The sequence below is a fragment of the Tursiops truncatus genome, chromosome 10 (assembly GCF_011762595.2).
Source record: "Tursiops truncatus isolate mTurTru1 chromosome 10, mTurTru1.mat.Y, whole genome shotgun sequence".
Taxonomy (NCBI): Eukaryota; Metazoa; Chordata; class Mammalia; order Artiodactyla; family Delphinidae; genus Tursiops; species Tursiops truncatus.
In genome coordinates, this window is record NC_047043.1 from 55178566 (window position 1) to 55205015 (window position 26450).

Genomic DNA, 26450 nt, shown 5'->3' on the forward strand with positions numbered 1-26450 from the left:
TGTAACACCTGCTTTCCAGTACGCAGACCCTGTGGCTGACCTGCTGGACCGCTGGGGTGTGTTCCGGGCCCGGCTCTTCCGAGAATCATGTGTTTTCCATCGAGGGAACTATGTGAAAGACCTGAGTCGCCTTGGGCGGGAGCTGAGCAAAGTGATCATCGTGGACAATTCTCCTGCCTCGTACATCTTCCATCCTGAGAATGCAGTAAGTAGCCCCAAAGCAAAAGGACGCAGAGCTCCATCTGAGCTCTCTTGCCAGGCAGAACCACTTTTGTACCTTCAAGCCCCTGTGCGGGGTTTCTTGGCCTTTTCCTTGGTGAAATCCCAACTCTGCCACTTAGCAATTACGTGACATTGGCCAAGTTATTTATGCCCATTGAGCTTCAGTTGTCCTCTCTGTCAGATGGGGAGTATAGGCATGCTGATCTCATAGGATTGTTGGAGGATTGGGTGGCAGTACGTGAAAAGCACTTAGAGCAGAGCTTGCAGGCTCAATGAGCCTGTATCTCCTTAGCATCTTTAGGATTGTGACCGGGAAGGTTCTGTCATTAGCTTCCTGGAGCTGGCTGTTGCCCAGGACTTCATGACCCCTGTAGACTTAGAAGGCCTGGGTGACCTCTTCAACAGAAGTATTAAGAATGAATAGCACTTCAATGAGGTCTTCAGATAAGACTGCCAGGCTTTACGACCTCATAATGATGTCTAAAAAGTAGACAACGGGAACATTTCCTACATAAAACTCCATGGAGGGCTTCCCTGGTGGCGCAGTGGTTGAGAGTCCGCCTGCCGATGCAGGGGACACGGGTTCGTGCCCCGGTCTGGGAAGATCCCGCATGCCGCAGAGTGGCTGGGCCCGTGAGCCATGGCCACTGAGCCTGCGCGTCCGGAGCCTGTGCTCCGCAATGGGAGAGGCCACAACTGTGAGAGGCCCGTGTACTGCAAAAACAAAACAAAACAAAAACCATGGAGTGTGGCAGCTCCCAGTGCCGACTCTCTGGGTGCAGCATGACTCAGAGCAGGAGAGACGCCCTCCTGCTGCCCGCCCTTCATTTCCAGGGGAAGAGAGACCAGCCCCATTGGTGATTGCTCACCCCTCCATGGTGGCCACCATGCCAGGCCTCAGCTCAGGCCCTGGAGAGGATGTTTCTCCCAAGCCCATGTTTCTCAGACTCAACAAAAGCCCAAACAGGGTCCTTTCCTTGAGGCCAGAACTCTGTTGCTCCACTTATAACCAAAAACTGAGTTCAAACTAGATTCCATTAGTGTATAATCATTATTTGAACAAACATTCAAAATGTATCATATTTAAATATGCTCCTTTTGATGAGTTAATCAAATTCAACATAATGCATTTTGTAATGTGTCTAACAGATAAGGGTTCTTTTTAGTATAATCCCAATTCCTGGGACTTTTCTGGCAGTCCAGTGGTTAGGACTTCACGCTTCCATTGCAGGGGGCACTGGTTCAATCCCTGGTCCGGAAACTAAGATCCCACAAGCCTCGTGGCGTGGCCAAAAAAAAAAAAAAAAAAATCCCGATTCCATTATCACATCTGATAATACTAACAGTTTCTTAATATTATCTAATATCCAGTCTGTGTTCATCTTTTCCCTATCATCTCGAAATATTTTCTTACATTTGGATTGTTTGAATCAGAATCCAGACAAGGTCCATACACTGCTTTGGTATTGTGTACTCACTGTGGTATCCCATCAGGAGGCATACGACATCAGGTTGTCCCACTTTTAAAGATTTTGAATTGATTTTTGGATTCAGGTGTTGTCAGCCGGATCCATCCATTTTTAAATTTTCAATCGACCTTTCACGACTGCTCACGACTGTGAGCAGTCGTTGATGATCCTTACCTACATCCACTATTTCATTAGGAATTGCAAAATGGTGATTTCTGAATCCTATCATTCTTTCTGCATTTATGGGCTGGAATTCTTTTTTTTTTAAATTGAACTTGCTCTCATTGACTACTTGATTACCCTAAAATTCATTTTGAATGTTTGAATAGGGAAGTCAGAGTAAAGTCTTGGTTCTTTTTCATTAATTTTGCAGTTTTCAGAGTCATGAGTTGGTGCTCTAGCAAGCCTCCAAAAGTAACCAGTGAATTTTTTTAGGTACCATCATGAACTCATGGATTTTTTTTATGTTATAACTTAAGTCCATCTATTATCCTTTTGTATACTTTGGCCAGTGGATGCCCCTTCAGATAACAATAGTCTTTGATAGCTTCCTGCTTTCTGGTCCAGCAAGGGGTTCTAAGCTCATCTTGTCCATTTCTTGCTCCAGCCCTGGAATCAGCCATTTTTCTATGGACCCTGATTCCTAAGAATGAAAATGGTATCTAGAGACCACAGTTTGGGTGGGTTCTCATTGTTACTGGGATGTCCTTTGCTTCCAGTCCTTTCTACTGGACAGAGCTAAAATACACTTATTTTTATTTTTAGAATGAAAACAAAATCATAAATTCACATTGGTTTTTCCAATTCAGTTGCAATGGTTTTTATTTAATTTGTTTTTGTATTTGTGTCTCCTTCTCTTATGCTGAAACTCCTGATTCCTAAAGATACTAACATCATTACAGATTTGATTTATTCTATAGTATACATTTAATAGCTTCAGAATTGCAGTGTTTTAATATTATTACTAATAATAAAACAATTGAGTGCATTTAGAGGTTTTGTTTTTTTGAGAAATCTACAAAGAGCACTATGTTTCAAAATCACTTGAAATAATCCTGTGTGGTTATGTCACAAACTTATATACACTAAGGTTCATCTTTTGTTGCTTTTTTTCTTAATGATTTAATTTTATTTCAATTATGTAACACATTTACGTAGTTTAACATCAAAACTATCAGCAAAGATAAATTCAGAGAAGTCTTGTGTCCATTTCTGCCCTCTCCCCCATTCCTGCCCCTTCCCCAGGAGTAGTCATTTTTTTGGTTAATCCTTACCTTGTTTCTTTTTTAAATTACATGCTGAATTTTTATGTTTCTGAGCAGTCTTTAGATTTTTAAAATGGTCAAAAATACTGCTTTACAACTTTTTTGGCTTCCCCCAATTTCTTTTAATATCTCTTCTTGGCACCCCTGGCTATTACCCACTAGCAGCCTTCCCCACCTCTCTGTCTAAACCTAAGGGAGAATGCTGTCTTGCCCATGGCTTCAGAATGTCCTGAAATTTTATACTTCCCCTTTTACCTGATCTCTGCTAAGCGTGGGAGGAAATGGTCCACTTCTCCTTGCCGTGCAGTCTGGCACAGTGACCCTAAGTGGAAGCCCTCTGGTGCCCTCTATGTGGGCTCCCTGATGTCAGTGTTGGCTGGTGTCCGCTGGCTCCAAGTGCTCTGAGGTACCAGAAGCTGGTTTAATGCAATGGCAAGAGCGTTCTGGAATTAGCAAGGTGCTAAGCTAGTTATATATTCTGCGCCCTGGCCACCTTTTCTGTGGCAGGAAAACAAAACAGGCAAATGCCTGCAAAGTGGGTACACTTAATTTTGCCATCCTGAACCAGGTAGATCTAGATTGATTTTAGTTGGGACAGGAGAACGAACAAGATGATGATGATGATGATGATGATTTCCAGGTACCCATCCTCCTTACCAAAGAAAATGTTAAAGTACAGGGACACAGTCAGGCTAGAAGCGGCCCCCAGGCCTGGATACAGTTCTGCTGCCCCTTCCACGCACTGTCTTCCAGGTGCCTGTGCAGTCCTGGTTCGATGATATGACAGACACGGAGCTACTGGACCTCATCCCCTTCTTTGAGGGCCTGAGCCAGGAAGACGACGTGTACAGCATGCTGCACAGACTCTGCAGTAGGTAGCCCCGGCCTCCGCCCGCCTCCCGCCTGTGCACCCTGGAACCTCAGCCTCGGGACCTGCCTGGCCTCAGCTCCCCAGGAGCTAAGAGTGAGGACACGCCATACTCCAGGCCACGGGGCGAATGTGGCCATACCTACCTGGTTTATTTTTTAAGAACAGAAACAACTATTTTAAAATGAACTCTTTTAACGAATTTCGTAAAGGGACATGCATTTTACTGGATTTGCTTTTCTTAAAACATACCAAAAAGGAAAAAAATGGGAAAAAAAAAAAAAGCTTGATATCTATCAGACTTCCTTTCAACTGTCCTCCCCTCCAGCAGACAGCCTGTCCCCTTCTACCCCAGCTCAGAGTAGCTGACCCAACTCAGAATCTCTTTCCTACAGGATGAAGTGCCTTTTTGAATGTTATTTTAAGCTGAGAGTTAATTTTTCTATACAACGTATTTCCAGACATCTTTTAGTCTTTTATTGTCTTAGCTTCTCTAAGAAGATAAATATGACAATTTTCTAAAACCTGGAAGGTGGGAGGGAGGTGGGTGGTAAGGGATGGGGGTGAGTCATAGGAGCCTGTCTCCCAGCGGGTGTGCTGCTCCGACCGCCTGTGGCATGCCGCAGGGTCAGGCCCCTGCGAGGAGATTTTGTGATGGTGTCAGTGTGTGCATTCATTTCTGACCCAGTTTGGAATGTATCCGCAATCGTGTGGCTCAACGCTTTAGGAAACGGTAGATCCTTTTATATTACTCGTATTGTTTCTGACGGTGACAAATTTGTCTTGAGGTCACAGTTTCCCCTGGAAAAGTGGCATCATGTCACTTCCGCTTTCACACTACTGCCATATTTCTGTATGTTTTTGGTTTGATTGTTGTTGGTAGAACAGTTCTAAGAAACTCTAAAACCCTTGGATAGTTTAAAAAAAATCTGATGATTGATTTTTAAATCTGTCCTTTCCAAAAGCTGGATACCCGTGGAGCTGTTTGGGAATTTTCTTTGCTGCTACCGTGCTGCCACCAAATGGAATTGACCAGCGGCTGTTACACTGTTCTTTGCCACTGTGCCTACGCTCAGAATCTGCTCACTGCTAAGCTGCAGACTTGGACAGGGTCAGAAACATAGGTGTCCCACCCCGTTGCAGACTGTGGACTGCGTTCCTTCCCTGGCACCAGCCTTGGGAGTTCAGAAGGGAACAAAGACAAAAGGGCCAGCGCACCTGACCGGTGTGGCGTTCATTTCAAACGGCAGTCAAGCTCAGAGTTTCTGATAAGCCGACTGTTGTCTCTTGAGAACCTGTGGCCTCAACCCACCACCACGCTGATGTGGCCCGAGTCCATCTCTTGGTCTTCTCTTTTGAAGCACAGCCTATTTCTGAGCCGAGGGTTGGGGAAACGCATCTAGATGTGGGACCCATCGCCCAGAGCCAAGGAGAGGAAGGGCCCCCTCCCTGAGCCGGGGCTCCCTTTGCAGCCTTTCCCAGTGAGATCTTTTAAGCAGTGCCATGTTCCTCGTTTGACAATAAGACAGTCTATAAAGTATTGCTCTTAAAGATAATTTAAAAGAACCCTTTCATGTTGGCACCATTGCCTTAGTCCTCTATGGGTCGGGCCGGAGTTCTGGTGGGAGTGACTGGCACTAAGAAGACTGGAAAACGGTGGGGGGCGGGGAGCTGTCAAAGTAAAATTTCTTTTCTGCTTTCATTCATAAAATAGTGAAGCCAGCTGCCAATCACGTCCTCCCAACAGCACTTTGGTCTGCAGACTGCCGTGCTTTCAGAAGAGAAGTAAGTATTCAGGGGTAACCAGGTCTCCCCATGCTCTGAGTGTTCCAAACCCAGTAATCCACATGCCAGTTAAAATAGAAAGAGCCCCTTGCAAGGCATGACTACAGAAAATAACAGTTACGTGGCGGGTCTGCACATGCCATACACCTTGATTTGGAAAACTAGTCATTAAAAGAACCCACTGCCTTAAATGTCTTGAATGTTGCAGTCAAGTGTCTGACATGTGCTGACATCCACACAGAAATCAGTCCTGATGAGAGCCTTAGAACCTCACCTGTGCCCCCTTCTTTGTTGGCATCCCAAGGTCTTATTTGGAATAGGGGGCAGAGAGGACTGAAATCCTAGAATATTCCAGGGGAATCAAACCTAGGAGTCGTGCCCCACTTCCGATGGAGTGAAGACACTTGGCAGGCTTGAGCCAGACACTTCACCTGGTCATTCCTGAAACCGTGAGCACCATTGCACTGAGCCAGTGCAGAGCTGCCGGGGGTGGAACCCAGTTCCTGCCACCACAGACGCAGAACGTCTCAGGAGGGCAGCGGGCCCTCGGAGCATTCTGGATTCTGTGCACCTTATTTGACCCCACTCCAAAATTCCGTTCTTATTTTAACCCTTGATTCTGCTTTATGTACATAATCAAAATATCTATATCGATATATATATTTTTAATCATCTACATGTAAATGAAGCAATAGAATTCTAACATAAGGCCAAGAAATGAGATGAATGTTCGGGGTTTATGTTTTTTAAGGTAAATACGGGTATTGTTTTTAATTATTACCTTTTATTAAATTGTGGGCTTTAAAACCTAATGAAACCTATCAGCTATTTCTCTGTGCCATATACTTCCCATTGTTACCAAAACACCCCCCAACTCTTCAGCCAAATGAGAAATCTGACCTCTTGAGTTTCCATGGTCCTTTTGGTACCAGGTTAAAATATAGTCTCCTGGAAAAATATTTTTTACATAAAGATCTGGAACAGGATTCTGTGGCTCGTGGACTGTGATGTTATCACATCTCTGGCCGGGCCTTGAGTGGAGGTGCCCAGGCACACCTGAGGTTGTTACTGCTCTGTCTTCCATTGCTCTGGAATCCTACGTGTTGGTCCGTGGTTTCACCCATTAGCTGTTTGTAAACAATGCATCTGTATCCTAAAGAGAAGCACCACGTGTCATAGCTGATGGTTGACGGGGAAACTCCTTTGATGTGGTGCAATTTTGATGAGATGATTTTGGAGACATGAGGATGCCCTAATGACACTGATTTGTCATGGTTGCAGCATTTGAACTTGTATAAAAAGGAAATCTGTATAAGTCTATAACCTGGCAACATTTTTATGACCCTGTGTATTAAAGATGGCTTTCTTATAAAATCCAGAACCACACAGCCCTATGGTCAAACACTCGTGACGTTTGTGCCTCTGCTTTTAAAGGTGCTGTGATGGACAGTTGGCATGCCAGGGTTCGAGAAGAGTGGATGGTTTGACGTGCTTGCATATACCTGTGCAAAATCAACTGGCTGCCTCTGTTCCTATTTTACTGTAAATTTGATGGTATCTGTTCCTGTTCCATTCTCTAGGGAGCTTCTCTACAGACAAACACACACACGCACACCCCCAAGTGGTGGAGATGCTGGTGGTGTCTGGGTAGTCATGGATTTCTGTTGGACATTTGAATGTGTAAACAATCCAGCATCACTGGGGAAATACTACATGTAGAATGTGCACGTTTCCAGGGCCGAGCATTGTCAGTCAAGAGATTTGCAATGATTTCCTTCCTGCCAAAAATAAATACATGAAACTGCGCTCTCTTGTGGGTGGACTGCTTCTTAGCACCTCTCCTCACTCTGTTCTCTGTTCTCTCCCAGCTGCACAGCCTCACACCGGCACCTTGGGTCTCCCGGTGCCCCAGCTTCTGAAGAGCAGGGGCCAATGGGAGCAGGATCTCAGGAGCCACGGACCTTGACTCCAAGGGGAGCTAGGAAACCACTCTGCCCAGTGTTAGGACCCTGGCTTCATCTCCCCAGACAGAAGCGGTCTGGCTTACCATCCTCCCCCAAGGACGCCAGCCCTACCAACAGGCTTCCAAGTGCAGCCTGAGGAAACCACAGCCTCAGAGCCACAGGCATTGAGTGTGGTACCTAAACCCATAGCCCTCGCATACTCTGGCTGAGGTGCTGTGGTTATCAGATGAAGCATGGCAAAGGACCCAGGAAGAGCGTAAGGATATCCAAAACAGTTTTCTTGCACTGGGACATCCAGAAACATTGCCCTCAGCCAGCCCCTCTGTATGAGAAGGTAAGGGGTGACAAGTTCCCCGCCCTGCTCCTCTGCTAGGAAGTCCCGGCAGAGCCTTGGGCACAGTCTCGCCACTCTAAGGACTGTTTCTTCATAATGATACCTAATTCAGATAACAGAAAACACCAGGGTCAACAATCTCAGCAGATAGGTCTTATCCCCATTTTGTGGATGAGAAAACAGAGGCCAGTGAGACAATGCTCTGCAGTCTATTTTGTCTGTCAGAGGGATACAGGGTTCTGCCAGGCATGTATATTCATCCCAAACAACACAGGGCACAGTGTTATATCAGGCCAGGAAACCTAATATTTACCCAGAGACACACCCCAAACCCCCCCACCCCCTAGTTAGTCTGTGCCATGCCCCTAGGTGCCCTCTCTGCAATAGAGGTCCTGGCCAGCCAGAGCAGTCACCCCAGCTTCCTCCCTGGTCTGGATTCCTAGGCTGTGTCCCTCTCTGTCCCTCTGTCTCTCCTTTGCTCAGCTCCCTAGCCCTCTCCCTCCCCTTGGCTTCTCTGGCATAGCCCCCAGGCCCCACCTCTGCATACAAGCAAACAACTGGTTGAGAACTGTCACTGCCCCTGAAGCTGGGTTTAAATGGTCTGGGGTGGACTTGAGGATCTGTATTTTTAAGGGCCCTCAGGTTTCTAATGGGCAGCGAGAACTGAGAATCACTGGGTTAGTAGAGGGTGCTGTAAGGGAGGTGTGGGGTGGAGAACCTAGAGCCAACATAGCCTCCTCCCGAAGGCCTGAGGGTCCAGTGTGTTCTCCTTGGAGATCAGGCTAGTGGCCATGCCAGGTGGTGAATCTGGGCCGTGAGCAGCCTGTTGATTCGCAGGCAGCCCTGGCACAGGAGATGTGTGCCACGCCAGCATCCCAGGTTACACAGACTGCCGCTTATCCATAAGCTCAGCAGACTGTCTTCCCAGGTGGGCTTTCCCCAGCCACTCCTCCCCAGCCTCCTACCCGGGTCCTGGAATACAGAAGTGATATAGGTGCTCAAACAAGAAAACATCAGGAGGTGAACTCTCAGTATGCCAGGTCCCAAGCAAGTGACCTCTTGATGACCTGTTCCCTTCCCACCTATTCAGAGGACCCGTGCCAGCCCAGCTCTCTAAGGGTGGGCATCATATTTTTACGTGCCCAGATGATTCAAAGGTGCAACCTGGGCTGAGAACCTCCACTCTGGCTATGGAAGAAAAGAAAGTCCCCCAAAACTCTTCCAGGCCTGACACCTCCAGGTATGGCACAGGAGCTATGGGCAGGGCTTAGGGGGAATGACATATATTGCTTTACCTGAACGGTGTTATGTATTCATTGCAGAAAATTCAGGAAACTCAGAAAAGTACACAGAAAACACCATATGGACACTGGGAGTCTTTCCCAAGGCAGGGGTGAGGCGGGTGTCCCAATAAGAGCCCCAGCTGCCTGACAGCTCCCTGCTTTTACAGTGAGGTGGGGAGCAGAGTAGCTACCCCCACTTCACATCGGAGCAGTGGATCGCTCAAGCCACCGGGAACACCTCACCTGGCGGGAGGAGGGGGTAGGGAGGGTACCGTCCTGGCCCCAGCTGTGTCTAATTGGGGGGGTGCACGGGGGCTGCGCAGGGCCACGCATTCCCTGCCACGGAGACGCAAGGCATCGGCACCTTCTCGTTCGCAGAGACCTAGGGCTGTTCTCTGGACCTCGTCCTCGGCCTCGGGCACTCCACACGGTTCATTAGAGTGGTGGCCCCCGCAGGCACAGGACAGGCTCCATCTCCTCGGGCCCTGGCCGTTCCCATGGCGCCCTCGGGGGAGTCGCTCTCGGACCGTGCGCGCCCCGGTTACTGTGTCACTGCTCCTCCGCGGCCTGCAGCCAGGTGGGGGGCGGGAGGGGACCCACGCGGGCCCAAGGCCGCTCTCCTCAAGGGCGTAGGACCGGACGTTTCCAGGCCGTGGGATTCAGGACACTGGTCAGGCAGCCCCGTCCCCGGCCCAGGTCCTGTCCGCGCTCCGGAGGGGCGCCCCCCCCCCCCCCCCCCCCGCCACCTGGGACCCGGTCTCCACGAGAGGCAACATCCTGCACCTGTCTGGGAGGGACTCGGACGAAACCTGGGACACCAGGACGCCGAGGTGGGAACCAGAGCGCAGGTAACGTGGGGGCGGGGCCTGCAGGGGCGGGGCCTGAGGCGGGGCTGGCATCCAGCGCCTGCCCCGCCCACCCCAGGCTCTCCGACGCCTCTGTCAACATTGATGCCGAGGGGGCTGGGCCTTCGGAGATAAGCTGGTGGGGGGGTGGGGGGCGGGGAGGAACAGAGTAGCGCTGAGAACCCTGGGAACCTGCGGGGCGAGGGTGGGGGCGGGTCGCGGCGTCCCGGGGCAGGAAGAGGTCAGTGGTACGAGGGGGTCATGGCCAGGTCGGTGCTGGGTGAGGCAAGCCAGGCTCAGTCCCCTTCTGACTCCAAGCCCGGATCCGTGGGAGGGTGGCCGAACCGGAGGAGCGGTTGACAGAGCTCCATTCTTGCTCCGGAGGATGAAGGGAGAGGCCGGTTACTCTCTCGTCCTTGTAGCATACTGGCTGCCTGTGATCACTGCTCTGGGCCTCAGTTTCCTCTCTCTGTGCCAAGGGCTTGATCCCGTGGAGTTGTCCACACCAGACACAAAACAATGCTGCTCATCTGGACCCCAGGCCAGGCCCTGGGCCCACTGCCACCGCTCTGGGCCTCGGGTCACAGATTACAGGGTGGGGCGGCTCTGGAGTAGGGCAGTTATGAGAGACTTCCTAGAGACCCAGAGAAGTCTAAGGGGAGGGGCCTTGGAGAGGTCCTTGTGCCCCCACCCCGCACTAAGCTGCTGAGGCTGCATTGTGCCAGGTGGGGTGTCCTGCCCACAACGAGGGCGGAGGGAGGTGCCGTTTTGGTTGAGTCAGGAATGTGGAAAGGGAGCCATGGGAAGATGCAGGGGAGAGGCTTCCAGGCAAAGGAAACAACAAGTGCAAAGGTCCAGACACTAGAATGAGGTCCGCGTCTTAAGAGACACAAGAATCCTGTAGCTGGAATGTAGTGAGAACTGGGGACAGTGATAGGAGATGCAGCCAGAGGGACAGGCAACTGGGGATTTGATTTTAGGGAAGCTTCTGGAAAGTTTGAAGCAGGGGGATGGCACGATCTGATTTATGGTTGAAAGATCCCTCTGGCTACGGCGGGAGGATGGATGTAGGGACCAGGGAGATCGAGAGAGGAGCTCGTGCTGCCAGTTGGTGTGAGAGGCTGCTTTCCAGAGCAGGGCAGGAGTTGTGAGAGGGCTGGCCAGGCTCAGGGGCCCGGATGAACCAGCCGCTGGCCAGTCTGCTGGGTGTGAGGGGAGAATAGGAACCCAGGATGGCTCCCAGGTTTGGGGCCTGAGCAGCTAGATGTTCCTGCCATTTCCGGAGGCTGTGAGGAGGTAGATCTGAGAGAGGCCTGACGTGGATGTCAAGTGTGAGGGCAGACGTGCCAGGACAGATGGGACGAGATAAAGGAGACAGATGGAGGCTGGGGGAGTTCGGGAGGGGTGGGAGTTGGGGTCAGAAGAGAGCGTTTCCATGGTGTTTACAGCCTGGGGACTGGAACTTGGGAAAAAAATAGAAAGGAGACGGCGAAGGAGCGGAGGCTTGTGCCTGCTGACATTTAAAGGCCCCAAAGGAGGCGGCCGGTGCGGTGGGGAGAAAACTTGGGCTGGGGGAGGTTTCAAAAGGAAGGGTTGGTCAGCGGAGTTCCTGGTTGGTGGAGGGGAAAGGTAAGGTGAAGACAGGGAGCCAACCCCCAGCTTTTGGGCTCTGGGGACTAGGAAAGGGCCATTTCCAGGGAATGAAGAACAAAGACCAACCAGGGTGGACTGAGAGAGAAAATGAGATGAGGTGGGGAGAAGTGACTGCATGTGATTTTGCTGGGGCCCAGACAAAAGGAGTCGGGAAACAGGTGTGCACAGGCAAAGAGGTGGAACCAAACACAGGCACCTCACAGGCACACACGCACAGTCACAGAAAGGAACAGAGGCTCAAAAAGGCATTCTCCCACACACGAGGTCAGACACACAGACACACACAGGGGCTGGCCAAGTGCCTTGTGACACGGGCCTCCCTTCACACACAGGGACCCAGTAACTCTATCTGTTAAACACAGTCACACACCGGCAGTAGGTCGTCCTGGGCACAGCTGGACCCAGATTTCCTGGAATCCCCTCACCCTGTGACAGAGAGCAGTGGGGGTGAGGACTGGACATGGGGAAAGGGTCTTGGGACCAATGGCAGCTTTTTTTTTTTAAGGGATTTTTTAAAATTAATTATTTATTCATTTATTTTTGGCTGCGTTGGGTCTTCGTTGCTGTGCACGGGCTTTCTCTAGTTGCGGCGAGCAGGGGCTACTCTTCGTTGCGGTGTGCGGGCTTCTCACTGCGGTGGCTTCTCTTGTTGCAGAGCATGGGCTCTAGGTGCGTGGGCTTCAGTAGTCGTGGCGCACGGGCTTAGTTGCTCCGCAGCATGTAGGATCTTCCCGGACCAGGGATCTAACCCGTGTCCCCTGCATTGCAGACGGATTCTTAACCACCGCGCCACCAGGGTAGCGCCCAGTGGCAGCTTTTAGCAGTGTTCCCGCACTGGAAGGGGCATCCACACCGGCTGCACCATGGCTGGGACTGAGGCCTGTGGTCTAAGTTAAGGATGGCCGTGCCCCTGGAGGTTCTGGAAGGCTCTGTTTTCCAGCTCTTCCCCCACCCCACAATCAGGAAGGAAAGGAGGGGGCAGCCTAGGCGTGGAAGCGGCGTGTTCCCTGCAAGGGCTGGACTGGCCTCTCCCACGATGGGTATCAGGGCTCCCTGGGGAGGGCTGTGCCGGGCAGCGAGCCCGAATTGGGGTGGGGAGGGCAGCAGAGATGCAGGAGGGAGCCCTGGCCACCTTCCCCCACCTTCTGAAGTGACCTGGGTCTCGCAGAGCCAGACTGCCGACCCCCCCGAACCAGCCTTGGTGCTGCTTCCTCCTAAAGTTTGCTGGGGTGGCTTGGCCTTCTGGAGGTCGGGGATCAGGGACTCTCAGAAGGGAAATCACAGTGGATTCCACACCCCACATCTTGGTGCAGCCCAGGTCTCCATCCCCCGCTCTCTCTGGCCACTGGTACCCTGGAGGTGAGGCCTGGCAGTCCAGCCAGGGGAAGGGGTTGGCTCTCAGAGAGCTGGGTTAATATTTGTTGACTGACTAACTGATTGACTAAGTTTGAATGCCCCAGCCCGACAAGTGCTGGGGTGTGTCCTGCTGGGCGGGAACAGGGATTCAGTTACAGTGTTGGGGAGGGCAATGGGCAGAGCCTGGCCCCGAGCCAGGCCCAGCACTGCCCACAGGCAGGGTGAAGGAACGAGCAGTTTCCAGCAGGTAGGCCGGGCAGGGAGGAGACTGGGGGGCCAGGGTGGGGAGGGCCGCCCCAAATGGGGTGTACCACATCGGGTCACTGGGCTCAGGGCTGCCGAGGGGCCGGCAGAACTGGGAGGGCAGCGAGCAGCCCAGCAGGTGAGGACACTGGTGGAGGCAGGGAGGCTGCGACCAGAGCGATCCTCAGGGGCAGGAAAGTGTCAGATTTTCTATGGGGTGGGGGGCGTGTCTGTCTCCCAGAGTCCATACACCTGGGGCCGGGGCCCTGTCCCTCCCTCCCACTCCAGCAGGCAGTGCCTCCCACCCCCTTCCTGGAAGTCGGGCAAAGTGACCTCAGGGTCCGCCCCTTCGCAGGATCCTCAGGAGGCGGAAGTTACACACCTAGGGGAGAAAAAGGGGCACCAGAGGAGGGAGGAGGCTCTGGGTAGAGGGAGGGGCGGGGGGTGTGGAAGGAGGGGGCTCCGAGGGAGAGAAAGGGGCCCCTGGGTGGGAGGAGAACCCGGGGAAGGGAAAAGGAGGCCAGGGGAGAGAGAGTGCTTTGGGGAAGGAAAGGGGTGTGAGAGGGCAGCTCCAGGGGAAAGAATGGGGCATCTGGAGGAGGAAGGGAGCACAGAAAGGGTGGAGGGGCAGTCAGGAGAGAAGGGGGCACTGGGGAGAGGGAGGATGCATGGGGGGAGGAAAAGGGCACCCAGAAAAGGAGGGGGCACCGGGACAGAAGGGCACGTCAGAGGAGGAACTGGACATCTGGGAGAGGAAGGGGGCCATGGCTGGAGGGAGTGAGCCCCCAGGGAAGAGAAGGGAGCTTCCAGTAGGAGGAGAGGATACCTGGTAGAGGGTCCCCACTCGGGGTGGGTGATGGAAGGGGAAGAGGGGACACCTTCGGGTGGGAAAGCCTGGTGGGTCAGAAGGGGCACTCTGGGGAGGGCAGGGGCCTCCTGAGGGAGAAGGGACTGCCTGGAGGAAAGAAGAGGGTGCTGGGGAGATAGGGCCCCCACCCTTTGAGCATCCCTTCTCCATCCCCCCAGAATCCAGTTGGAAGACAGGTTACATGGGATGAGGCCTCAGGCCCTGGGAGCCTGAGAGTTTGGCTCTGCAGGCTGGCACTGGATATGCGGGCCCCCTCCAAGCTCCCTGGGGATGATGCTGTCCCCACCCCGTGCAACCAGCCCAGTCCCAACTTCCTGGCCGCAGTCTGACTTCCCTGCCCCACAGGGAGCCCTGGTGACCCCTGTGCTGAGCCAACCAATCTTCCTGTCACTCTGTCACTATTTCACAGTTACAGCTCCTAGTCTGTACCTCTGGTCACTGCCTGCCTGTGCCCTGGTGGTTGTCACTAATCACTGCTTCTGCCCGTCACCGCCGAATGTCACTACCCCTGTCACTTGATGTCACCACGTGTTTCCTGTTGATTGAAACCACCATTACATGGTCACCGTGTCTGCCTGTCACTCATGTCACTGTCACAGCAACAGGCCATCACTGCGACAGCAGTTCTGGGTGCAGTTAGAGCACGTGGTGACTCCCTTCTCTGTCCGCTTTCACTCCTGCAGTCATGGGCTGAGAACCTGCCAGGTGTCAGGCAGCAGGAGCCGGCAGTAAACCAGGAGGACAAGCCCCTGGCCCCAGAATCCAATGCTCTAGTGAGGGAGGCCAGGCCGTCAGCACACAGGGTCTCCAGTACAGGTTCGGGGGGCGGCTCTAGCCCCAGCAGGAACCCCCTCTGCCCGCCCTGTTCTGGGCAGCTCCCTCTTCCACCCCACCTCACCCCACATCCACGGCCATCTTGGCCCTCTTTGAGAGGGCTGGGTGTTTCCCACTGTGAGCTCACCAGGGCCTGGGCCCAGCCTGGACAAAGACGTAAGCTGGGCCACTCGGTGCCACCTGTCATGCTCTGCCTCTGATTCTGTAACTCTGTATCTCCCCTCCCACTTCATTTCCCCTGATCATGCAGGGTCAAGGTTGTTCCTCCTGCTGATATAGCACGGCTAGAGTGGAGTGGAGAGGGGAGGGGAGAGGAGTGAACACCACACCAGGGCCACTAGGAGTGAGAAATTCAGAAAGAAGGGACTTCTGGGTCTATTGGGCAAAGCAGCAGCAAGAAGGAAAAGTTGCAGCTGGCAGGATTTAGTTTACACATCGAAAGAATTTCCACGGATGAAGGAATGACCAAACCTCATGCAGAGGTTTCTGAAGGAGGGATGCAGGGAAGCCCGGGGTCGTTGAGAGTCACCTGCCGACATGAAACAAAATCCAGAGCCCCCTTCTTCCCCAGATCCCTCTCATTCCACGCTTCTCTCTCCTGTGCACACTCAGAACCACAGAGCACGGCAAAGTTGCTGTTTGCAGAGCCAGTGGCTGTTTGCAGTCTGTGTGTATTAAGCGTTCAGCTGTGTTTCAAGAATTTGAGAATGTTTTGGTCTGATCTATGCAAACTGCTCATGTCAGCTAAGCCTGTCACTTGCTGCAGAGTCTGTCATCTTCAGAGACAGTCCGTGTGTGCAGAGTCTGTCCTGGGTTTGCAGAACATGTGTCTGATCTGCAGAGCTTCTTTCTGTCCTGAGCCTGTTTTGAGAGTGTCTTTTTTCAGAACCTGGGTCTTTTTAAACAGTCTGTCCCTCTTTCTTCATGGATAAGATATGCTTTTATTGCAGAAGCGGCCCTGAACGCAAGCCTATCCCTGTCTCTGGAGCTTGTCCCGCGGCCTTGGCTGGGACATCTCTTTCTGCCTAAAGACACCGTCCCTGTCTATAAAGCATTGTCTGTTTACAGTTCCTGGCCCTGTCAGCAGAACCTGTTTCCTCTGCAGGGAGTATCTCTGTCTCTAGACTCTGTCCCTATTCATAGAGTCTTTTCCTATTTCAGAGCCTATTCTGTCTGCAGAACCTGAGCCCTCTTTGTACAGTCTGTGACATTTTTCAGGGCCTTTGCCTATTTGCACAGCTTGTCTCAACTTCCTGGATAGAAATTCTCGTCTGCTTGCAGGCTCTACTCCTACGAAGAGTTTTTCACCTGCCATGGGTCACTGTGTCTGGGAGCACCCCTGTCTTTCGACAGAGCACATCCCTGTTGGCAGAGCCCATGCCTGTCTGCACAGTCTACTCCTAATTCCATGTGTACTTGTTAACAGAACCTGTCCCTATTCATGGAGCCTTTATCTCTCTCTAGAACTCATCCTTTTCTAAAGCCTGTCCCTGTTTGCCGAACCTGGGCTCTCTACAGAACCCAGCCCCGTTTTAAGATCTTGCCCATGTCTGGGGCATCTGTGCTGGAACATGGAGCTGATTTCCCGGCCGGCTCCTTTCAGCACATCCTGCCCTCTCTGAAGACACTGTCACTGTTAACAGAGGCTGTCTGTTTGCAGAGCCTGTGTGGGCTTACAAAACCTACCCCAATCTGCCAAGTCTCTGTCTATACAGGCTTTGTCTGCAGAGCCTGTGTCTTTTTGCAGAGCCCGGATTGCTCTGCAGAGCTCACGATTGCTTGCCCAGGCTGTTCCGATCTCCTTGTTTGCAGGATTTGAGGCTGTTTCCCAAGGCTGTCCCTGCATGCAGAGCCTGACCATGCCTAGAGAGCTTTTGCCTGTTTCAGAGCCTGCCTCTGTCTGGCAAGCACTTCTCTTACTGGTGATGCTGTGTCTCTTTGCAGAGCCTTGCCTATCTACGTGCCTGTTCATATCTGCAGAGCCTGTCTCTTCTGCAAAGAGTCCCTGTCTTAAGGGTTTGTCCCCATCCACATTTGCAAAGCCTTTCCCAATTCTGCAAAACCCCTCCACACCTGCAGAACCCGGGACTGTCTGTAGAGCCTTTCTCAGTGTTCATAAACTTTACCTGTTTGCCCAGCTTGTCTGAATTTCCCTGGGTCCAGTCTGTGTCTCTTCACGTAGGTCATCCTTACAAAGGTGGTCCCTGTCAACAGAACTCATCTTTGTCAGGAGAACCTGTGCCTGTTGCATCCCCTTCCTGGGTCTGAGGAAGCTGTCCCTTTTCTCTGCAGGTGCTGTGTCTCTTTGCGTGGTTATCTCCTAACTGTCTGAAAGACCTACACCTATTTGCCTTGTGTGCAGAGCCTGTCTTGTCTACAGGATTCTGTCTCACTTCAAGAGCCTGCCCCTGTTTGCAGAGTCTGTCCCTGCCTACAGCACCTGTTGTGACTAGCAGAGCCCTCGCCTGGCTGTAAGCCTATCACTGTCTACAGTGACTGTCCCTGGCTGCAGATCCTGTGTCTGTATGCATAGCCTGTTTCAAACGCCCTGTCTGTTTGCAGAGGTTGTCCATAGACTCAAAGCCTATCATTGTCCACAGAGCTCAGCCCTGTTTCAAGTACACAAGCACAGACGACAAGGCAGGTCCCTGTTTGCAAAGCCTCTGTGCCGACGTCTGCAGTACCCTGGTGTCCTGGTGTGCTGGCCCTTTTGTTTACGCAGCCCTCCTCATGAGAGGCACAGGCTATGATGAAGGGTCTTTGGAGAGCTGTGCGTGGGGAGAGCTCTTGCTTAGAGCCCAGAGTACAGGCGGCCAGGGCCTGAGGACTCTGGCTACTGTTCCCTCCCTCACTCTTTCCTGATCTAGGATGGACACCAACAGGGGCCTCCCAGCCATCGAGAGCCACAGGGACCTCCACATATGGATCACTGAGGTGAGCTGCACGACCAGACAGAAGAGCTGGTGATAAAGACAGTGTGCAGGTCTCTGAGACCAGTCTTCTCCCGCCCCCCACTCAGAGCTCTCTCCCCCTACGCCAAAGGGTCATGGCTGGGGGGAACAGGGTCTCCCAAGTTGTCACTAGGCACCCTCCTCTCCCAGAACCTGAAGATGGTGCCGGTCCCCGAGCGGGCTTATGGGAACTTCTTTGAGGAGCACTGCTATATCGTCCTGCACGTGAGCACTTCAGGGGGGTGGGGGGTGGGGTGGCTGGCCCTTTGGGGGTTCCATGGTGCAGACTAAGCCCCACCCTGGGAAAAGGCAGGCTGGGAGCCCAAGAATCGCATCCCATACGGAGGCTGCTGCCTTTGAGGCCTCTTCACCCTTCCCTCGCCGGTCTCCGTCTCCTGTCGGTGGAAGCACCTGACCAGTCTCCCCACAGCCCTTCGTACATCCTCCACCTCGATCTCCCCTCTCCGCCTCAGCCCTCGGGCCCCACCCCACTCCTGGGACCTCAGCCACTCACCACACACACGAACGCAAACACCTGGGCCCTAGGTCCCCCAGAGCCTGAAGACCACGTCGGGGGCACCCAAAGACCTGCACTACTGGGTCGGGAAGGAGGCGGGTGTGGAGGCGCAGGGTACGGCGGGCTCCTTCGTGCAGCACCTGCAGGAGGCGCTGGGTGGCGCCACCGTTCAGCACCGCGAGGCGCAGGGCCACGAATCCGCCTGCTTTCGCAGCTACTTCCGCCCTGGAATCATGTGAGTGAGGCGGGCAGGGGGCTGGGAGGGACAGGAGCCGTGGGGTGGCTGGCGGCCTGGGGCAACTGTCTCCCTCATCATAGTGTGTGGGGTGGTTTTTTTGAGGGGGACGGGTAACAACTTATTGACATACAAATCATACCATACAACCCACCCGTTTAAAGCATACAATTCAGTGATTTTTTAGTGTATTCACAGACTTGTGGGATCCATCGCCGTAATTTTAGAACGTTTTCAACATCCCCAGAAGAAGCCCCGTACCCTTTAGCATCACTCCCCATTTCCCCCAATACTCCCTTGCCCCAGTCTGTATAGATTTCCCTCTTCTGGACATTTTACTTAAATAGAATTATACAACACCATTTATGGATACACCACATTTTATTTATGTATTCATCACTTAATGGACATTTGGGTTGTTTCCACTTTTTAGCTGTTATGGGTAATACTGTTGTTAACATTTGTATACAAGTTTTGGGTAGTTTTTCCCCCCAGTTTTATTGAGATATAACTGACACACGGCACTGTATAAGTTTAAGGTGTACAGCATAATAGTTTGACTTACATATATTGTGAGATGATTACTGCGGTAAGTTTACTCACCATCCAGTATTGTATACAAGTTTTTGTGTGGACATGTGTTTCTCATTTCTCTTGGGTGTATATCCAGGAGTGGATCCCAGTGCTGTTTTTCAGTTTGCTTTTCTGTTACTATGCCCAATAGAAATATGTCTTTTGCTGTAAATTGCTTCAAATATTTATTTAATTAACAATTACAATATATTAAGTCGAACCATAGGAAATTGCCAGTATTCGATCATTTCTGTTGAACCTGATACATGTAAATAGTATATACATAAATGCACGCACACATGTATACATGTGCATGCAGAAAACACGCCACCCCATGTATGTCCACCTACAGATGGGCACCCACATACATTGGTGAGTATTCATGTCCACCTACACACATATACGCGGTTGCGTGAATTCCATGCACGCACATCTGTACGCACACGGATAAACAGATACACGTTATTCCCCACATGCATACATGTATATACACATTCATGTGTCCACGTATCTACACATGGATAAACACATGCACATTACTGCCCCCATATGCTTGTACACACGTGTTCATATCTACTTGCACACACGTATTAAACAGGCACATGTGTCCCCACATGCGTGCATACAGGTGCGCACATCTGCACTCACCCCTGCGCATGGCAGCATATGGTCTCACATGGGACCCCATGCTCTCCTCAGCTACCGGAAGGGAGGCCTGGCCTCTGCCCTCAAGCACGTGGAGACCAACGTGTACAACATCCAGCGACTGCTGCACATCAGAGCGGGGAAGCACGTGTCAGCCAGCGAGGTGAGAGCTGCCAGGGATGCCACCTGACCATGGACTCAGCTGGACTGCGTGTCCTGAAGTGTAGGGAAGTGTGGAGGGCGGTGGGGACAGTGAGGGGAACGTGGGAGGTCAGCATTCCCCGATGGCCCATCCTGATGAGGAGAGAGAAGGCAGAGCCAGGCTTCCAGCCCCACCCGTCCCACAGCTCCTTTGACCCTCTGTTTCCTCATCTGTCCCATGGACACACTGAGAACTAGGGAGGTGAGGCAGACAAGATGATGCACCTGGATGGCTCTGCTAAGCAGCACAATGGGAAGTAGCATGATTTAGGGAGGTGCACAGCCCCACATTCTCATACACGTCATAATTGTCACCCATAGGCACACCCAGTGTCTCCACGGTTAGCCCTAATGCCACTCGGTCCATAGAGTGCCCTTGTGCAAATTAGACCTGAGCGCCCCTTACTTCCATCTGTCAGGATATTGATGGAAAATACTGATCTTGTGAGAACAAGACAGTTTGCTGCCATCAGTGTAATGAACAGTCAGGAGTTTGACGCCTGCGATGTGAATGGTGACACTGAGTTGTGTACGTTAACTGTCTGCATGGTATGTGGCAGCTCTGTGACTCACAGACAATCCCACCCAGGCTCACACAGTGTCACCCACAGATTTAGTGATCATACATCCCCGGTCATGCAGCGCCACCAGGCAGCCCCAGGTTTTGCCTGTTAGCCTGGCATAATTATTCAGAGCTCCCACTTTTACTCTCCAAAGCATTGGGATGATACTTGCCCTTTTCCACAGATAACACACTGTCCCCCACACAGGTACACATGCACCGTCAGCCAGGAGCTCATACACTTCTTCACATTTGATGTTCACCTACACACACATCTACACATGTGGATACACTGGTACTTGTGCCCCACTTGCATCCATGTGTCTGTGTATGCATGTACTGCTGTAGACTTGCACTGAGTGAGAAGTGTCAGACTCGGTCACGGACACCCTGTGAAATGCAGCATAACCCACGTTTACACATGCCCAGAGATGCACCCAGCCACATCCACAGTGACGCTCAAGGTCTCACATGCTTACATGGATGCGTGCCTGCACACCATCAGAGTGGTGTCACACTCACACATACACCCAGTTGCACGCAGCTTCATGCACATAAGTGACACACCTGAGCTATGCGCACGTGGGCAAGGACAGGCTGCAGTGCCCCTCCACCTGGGTGCGGGTGGTATGACACACTGTCTCCCTCCCTGATGCCTGGCTCTGGCAGGTGGAGCTCTCCTGGCACAGCTTTAATAAGAGTGACATCTTCCTGCTAGACCTGGGCAAGATGATGATCCAGTGGAATGGGCCCAAAACCAGCACTGCTGAGAAGGCGCGGGTCAGTGTCTGCCCCGGGAACTAAGGGGTGCAGTGCTCGGGGAGAGGGGTGGTCCTCCAGGTGCCCATCCTCCAGCTACCCCAAGACGTGGGCTTCTCTCGTGCCTAAGAAGCTGAGAAGCACCTACAAACTGAGTCCAGATCCTGAACTGGTGGTACCCCTGGATGCCAGGATAAGGGGATACCTCCCCTGGCCCCCAGCCTCTGGGAGCTGAGCAGCGACAGGAGGATTCTGGGCTGGACTGTCTGAGAGGTGATGGGGGGCATTCTGGGGATGCTCTGACTGCCAGGTCCTGCCCCGCAGGGCCTGGCCCTGACCCGCAGCCTCCAGGACAGGGAGCGTGGTGGCCGTGCACAGATTGGTGTGGTGGATGATGAGGCTGAAGCCACTGACCTCATGCAGATCATGGAAGCTGTGCTGGGCTGCAGAGTGGGCAACCTGCACACCGCCATGCCCAGCAAGAGTACTGACCAACTGCAAAAGGCCAACGTCCGCCTCTACCAGTGAGCAGACCTTGGGAGTGGGCAGGGTGGGTGGAATAGCCCAGGCGTGCATGTCCGGCATTACCGCAATAACACGGTGTCTCTAGGAAGCCCTCTAGAAAAGGTTCATGGGTTTCTGGGGCAGGCCATGTGGGACCTTAGGCCCAGCCTGTGCTCTTGCGTGGCTGCCTTTCTGAGAACGCATTGTACAGACAGGGCAACTGAGACCCTGAGAGGGCCAGGGAGCTGCCTAAATCTTCACAGCAAGGCTGCAGTGAAGACCTCAACCTGGGCCCCCAGCCCCCAAGCCTTCTGCCTCTGGAGGTGCGAGGGGCAGTGGTAGCTGGAGTGCAGCCAGGCCCGGGAGGAGCTGAGCTGCCCACATCTGGATGCCTGTCCCCTAGTGTCTACGAGAAGGGCAAGGATGTGGTGATCCAGGAGTTGTCGACCTGCCCTCTGGCCCAAGACCTACTGCAGAAGGAGGTGAGGCAAGCCTGGCCCCAGCCATCCCGTCCATCTCCCCACCCACTCTACAAGCCCAACCCCGTCTGGACCACCTACTGACCAGCCCCACTTTGGCTCCCAGGACTGCTACATCCTGGACCAGGGTGGTTTCAAGATCTACGTGTGGCAGGGACGCATGACTAGCCTACAGGAGAAAAAGGCTGCCTTCAGCAGGGCTCTGGTGAGGCTATGGGGCCCTGGCTTAGAGGGACATAGAGCTGCCCTGGTTCCTGGGTAGGGAGGAAACCGCCTTACCCTGCAACCTAAGCTGGGAGACATCCATGTCCTGGGGTCTAAAGAGAGAGGTAATCCTGCCCTGGGGCCAGGAGGGGGATACATCCTGCCCTGGGAGCCCTGTCGGATGGAGGAGGACATAACCCTGCCCTGGGGTCTAAGCCTGAACACCCACCGCCCTGTCTGAGGGCGGAGACACAGCTCTGCCCAACGGTCCGAGGGGGAACACAGGGCCCCTCTGGGGTACCGCGGGCTGTGGCCTGCCTTGGGGGCCCTGACGGGGGAGGACCAGATAGCTTCCAAGAAACCATGTGTAAAAGGGGGATGTGGGGGACCCGCCTTGAGGTCTGAGGATTCTCCAAGCACTGGGTGCTCCCTCCTTTTCCAGGAGGGGAGGCAGGGCTCTGCCTGGGGTCTGACGGGTGGTCATAGCTGGCCCTTCCCGAGGCCCGGACTAACGGGACCCTGCCTGTCCTCAGGGACTTCAGAGAAGTCGGTAGTGCCGGAGCCAGCTCCTTAAGCCAGTCATGAGCTCAGTTAATTAACACTGCTCAGTGCACTGGCTGGCGCCGAAGCGTGAGCGGCAGGTCCTGTGGGTGGAGCGCAGCAGTGGGGCCTTGGGCCACACGCTTGACAGAGCCCCCCCGCCCAGGGCTTCATCCAGGCCAAGGGCTACCCGAGCTACACCAATGTGGAGGTGGTGGACGAAGGCGCCGAGTCGGCCGCGTTCAAGCAGCTCTTCCGATCGTGGTCTGGGGAGCAGCGCAAGAACAAGCACCTCCGCGGAATGGGTGAGGGGGCGTGGCCGGACGGCGGAGCGGAGCGCCGAGCCGAGGCTTCCTGAACGATGGGCGGGGCGGGGCTGGAGGGGCGGGGCCTGAGCGGGGCCCAGAATCTCCACGGGAAGGTTGAGGGGGCGTGGCCGGAGGGAGCTTCTTGCGTGATTGGCTGAGCGAGGCGAAGTCTGGGACAGGGCAGACATCGCCAGTGACACCCTCTGTCCCACCCTCAGGTAAATTACTTCAGGTGAAACTGGACGTGGGCAAGTTGCACAGCCATCCTGAGCTGGCGGCCCAGCTCAGGATGGTGGACGACGGCTCTGGGAAGGTGGAGGTGAGGGGCACTGACTTGGCTGGGGGAAGATGGGCGCACAGGTGTAGGCTTTGTCTTCAGGTGAACCTTATGGCTGCTAAAGTGACCCAGGTACGCCCAGGTGCACATCTACACACAATCAGGGACACACGGGGCATGTGTACGTATACACGCACCCTCCGCCCTGCCAGCTCATATGCATCACGCGTACAGTCCCATGCAGTCACGGCCACTTGCTCGGTAACACTCAGGGCACCCAGAACAGTAACATTCGGACAATTAATTGTGCCCTTTTGTCATATGTATGACACATACATATTATAGACACACATACTCATACCTTGTGATTGCACTTATTCAAACAATTGAAAACATGTAAGCATACAAACTCTGCATCACACATGATCACAGCCCCACGCGCCCAACACAAAGTCACACCCTGTCAGCCACCCGTCTGGTCTCAGACCAATGTTCTGGGAGATGGCAGGGCTTGGGGGCTCCTTCCAGGCTCTGTACAGGGCAGTGTTGTTATCTTGACTAATTGGGTCACCCCCAGGCAGGGCCCTTAATTTCTTCAGGGCTTAGTTTTTTATATGTAAAATGGGGCTAAAGCTGTGGTCCCACCTGGCCCCGAGGCTGGTGTGCGGGTGCTGAGAGCGTATGGGAACAGGACAGCTGGGCCTGTGTGAGGCGCACTAGTTCTCAAGGTAGGCCGAGGTCTGAGAAAGTACTGTTTCTCCAAGGTGCCCTCTGACATTTGCCCTACTATGGATGGACAGTGGCAGTGAGTGGGGAGAGACTGAGATAGGAGAAGATGGGGCGGAGGGGGAGGAGGGAGAGAGGATGACAGGTTGAGGGGACAGAGAGAGACAAAGAAGAGGAGACTGAGAATGAGAGAGAGAGGGCGGAGGAGACCGAATAGAGGGAGGAGGGGATGGGATGCAGAGCAGGGAGGGGTGAGGGCACAGGGAGAGGAGAAAGGGGGTCAGGGAGAGATGGGGTACCTAGGGAAAGACAGAGGGGCAACCAGCGAGAGAGACAAAAGGAGAAACAGGAAAGCGGAGAGAAGGGCAAGGGAGGAAGGAAGGAGGGGTCTGCAGCCCAGGCCCCAAGCACAAAGCTAGGGAGGGGATGTCCCTCCCCACCCACAGCAGGCTCAGGGACAGGCAGCCAGAGGGGGCCCGGAGCCAGGAAGCCTGGCTGCCAGGTGAGTGCTGCTCCTGGGGGCGAGTGGTTGCAGTCAGCCTCTTCTGCAGAAGCAGGATTCCCGGTGCTCTGGTCTTTTCCAGAGACTGCCGTCAGGCTCTGTGTGGCCACGGGATGCCCAGATGTTGTTTCTTGCCATGTCGAGGTGAGCGCTGTTACCCCCACTTCACAGGTGGGAAAAACTGAAGCTCAGAAAGGTCTCACTGCCGCTGTGGGTGACCGGGATTCAACCAGGGTTTGCCTGGCTCCAGGGCCCATGCTCGGCTACCCACAGGAACAGGATATCACATTAAGTGTGACTAAGTGTTTCCGTTTCAGTCTTTGAACAGGGTTTGCTTTTTTTAAGTGACACTTGAAAAAAAGGAAATTCTTCCAAGAGCCCCAAGGCCTTGCTTCTGCCCAGCTTCTGCTGCCCTGGCCTGAGCAGAGAGCGGCTGTGCAGGGCTGTGGCTGGTGAGGTCAGGCTGGGGTGGCACGTGGCAGCCTGGGCAGCCTCTGGAGTGCTCACCGCTTGTTTGTCCCAGGCACCACACACCAACTCAGAGTCCTGGCTGAGAACAGGCTGGCACAGGTGTGGGTCCCAGGGGTCCCTGGGGGAAGCACAGAGTGTAGGGTGGGCACAGAGCTCGGGGGGAGCCCCTTGTCTGCACAGATGAGGCGTGCCCCCCGCTGCAGAGAGCTTCCTGGCTGGACACACGGTGGGTGGGCTAGTTCAGGTGGAGGCACCAGCCCTGCCTGTTGGGCCCCTGTTCCCCAGGTGTGGTACATCCAGGGCTCACGCAGGCAGCCCGTGGACCCAATGCATCACGGACAGTTGTGCGCAGGCAACTGCTACCTTGTCCTCTACACATACCAGAAGATGGGCCTCGACCAGTACATCCTGTACCTGTGGCAGGTGCGCCGGCCTGAGCAGGGTGGCGGGCACCCTCAAGCCCCAGAGCTCAGGAGCTGAGAGTGGGGTCTGGGAGCCGTGCCAGGCCCTCACCACCCCTGCCCGCAGGGCCTCCAGGCCACCGCACACGAGATCAAGGCCCTGAAAGGCAACGCCGAGGAGCTGGACCTCCAGTACCACAGAGCGCTGGTGCAGGAGCACGTGACCATGGGCAGTGAGCCCCCTCACTTCCTCGCCATCTTCCAGGGCCAGCTGGTGATCTTCCAGGTAGGGCCCGCCTTGCTGCTGTGGCCGCAGTCTCTCCACCCCTCCGTGCACCCATGGCCCTTACACGCATGTGCTAAGCACCTTCTCTGCAGGTCAGGGGCCCAGCGGTAGCCCTTTGGCTTCCTGGTGCTTGTCCAAGGCCCAGGAGCTCCAAGGGTGACCCCTGCCTGAGTTTCTTCCCCCATCCCCAGAGGCAGCCACAGAACAGGCGCACAAGTGCGGAAGCGGAACAGAAAGGGAGCTGGGGCCTTACCTGGGGTCACACACAGGCAAAGCTGCTCCCCACTTTCCGTCTTCAAGGCCTGCGGGATCCATGCTCT

General features: G+C 53.8%; 2 protein-coding genes across 23 annotated transcripts in view; both read left to right on the forward strand.

The window, feature by feature from the left end:
- CTDSPL (CTD small phosphatase like) overlaps window positions 1-7616 on the forward strand; it is a 125022-nt gene extending 117406 nt beyond the window's left edge. For 5 of the 14 annotated variants that reach the window (XM_033864589.2, XM_019946836.3, XM_073811010.1 and 2 more), the window contains 4 exons: window positions 20-205; window positions 3710-3827; window positions 5539-5609; window positions 7190-7414. In XM_033864589.2, the coding sequence (XP_033720480.1) occupies window positions 20-205; window positions 3710-3827; window positions 5539-5609; window positions 7190-7285 (471 nt within the window). In that variant the 3' untranslated portion in view covers window positions 7286-7414. Of the gene's footprint in view, window positions 1-19; window positions 206-3709; window positions 7415-7477 lie in introns of those variants that run through there. The other 9 variants (XM_073811019.1, XM_073811018.1, XR_012334551.1 and 6 more) reach the window with 8 other exon arrangements.
- VILL (villin like) overlaps window positions 5475-26450 on the forward strand; it is a 36814-nt gene continuing 15838 nt past the window's right edge. For 2 of the 9 annotated variants that reach the window (XM_073811006.1, XM_073811005.1), the window contains exons 1-13: window positions 10298-13291; window positions 17857-17923; window positions 18091-18165; window positions 18487-18692; window positions 19965-20073; window positions 21343-21453; window positions 21757-21956; window positions 22340-22418; window positions 22522-22620; window positions 23326-23464; window positions 23686-23786; window positions 25729-25866; window positions 25972-26130. In XM_073811006.1, coding sequence (XP_073667107.1) covers window positions 13140-13291; window positions 17857-17923; window positions 18091-18165; window positions 18487-18692; window positions 19965-20073; window positions 21343-21453; window positions 21757-21956; window positions 22340-22418; window positions 22522-22620; window positions 23326-23464; window positions 23686-23786; window positions 25729-25866; window positions 25972-26130 — 1635 coding nt within the window. In that variant the 5' untranslated portion in view covers window positions 10298-13139. Of the gene's footprint in view, window positions 5610-7791; window positions 7908-9106; window positions 9148-9229; window positions 9301-9928; window positions 10021-10297; window positions 13292-13318; window positions 17282-17856; window positions 17973-18090; window positions 18166-18486; window positions 18693-19964; window positions 20074-21342; window positions 21454-21756; window positions 21957-22339; window positions 22419-22521; window positions 22621-23325; window positions 23465-23685; window positions 23787-25728; window positions 25867-25971; window positions 26131-26450 lie in introns of those variants that run through there. The other 7 variants (XM_033864578.2, XM_033864579.2, XM_033864575.2 and 4 more) reach the window with 7 other exon arrangements.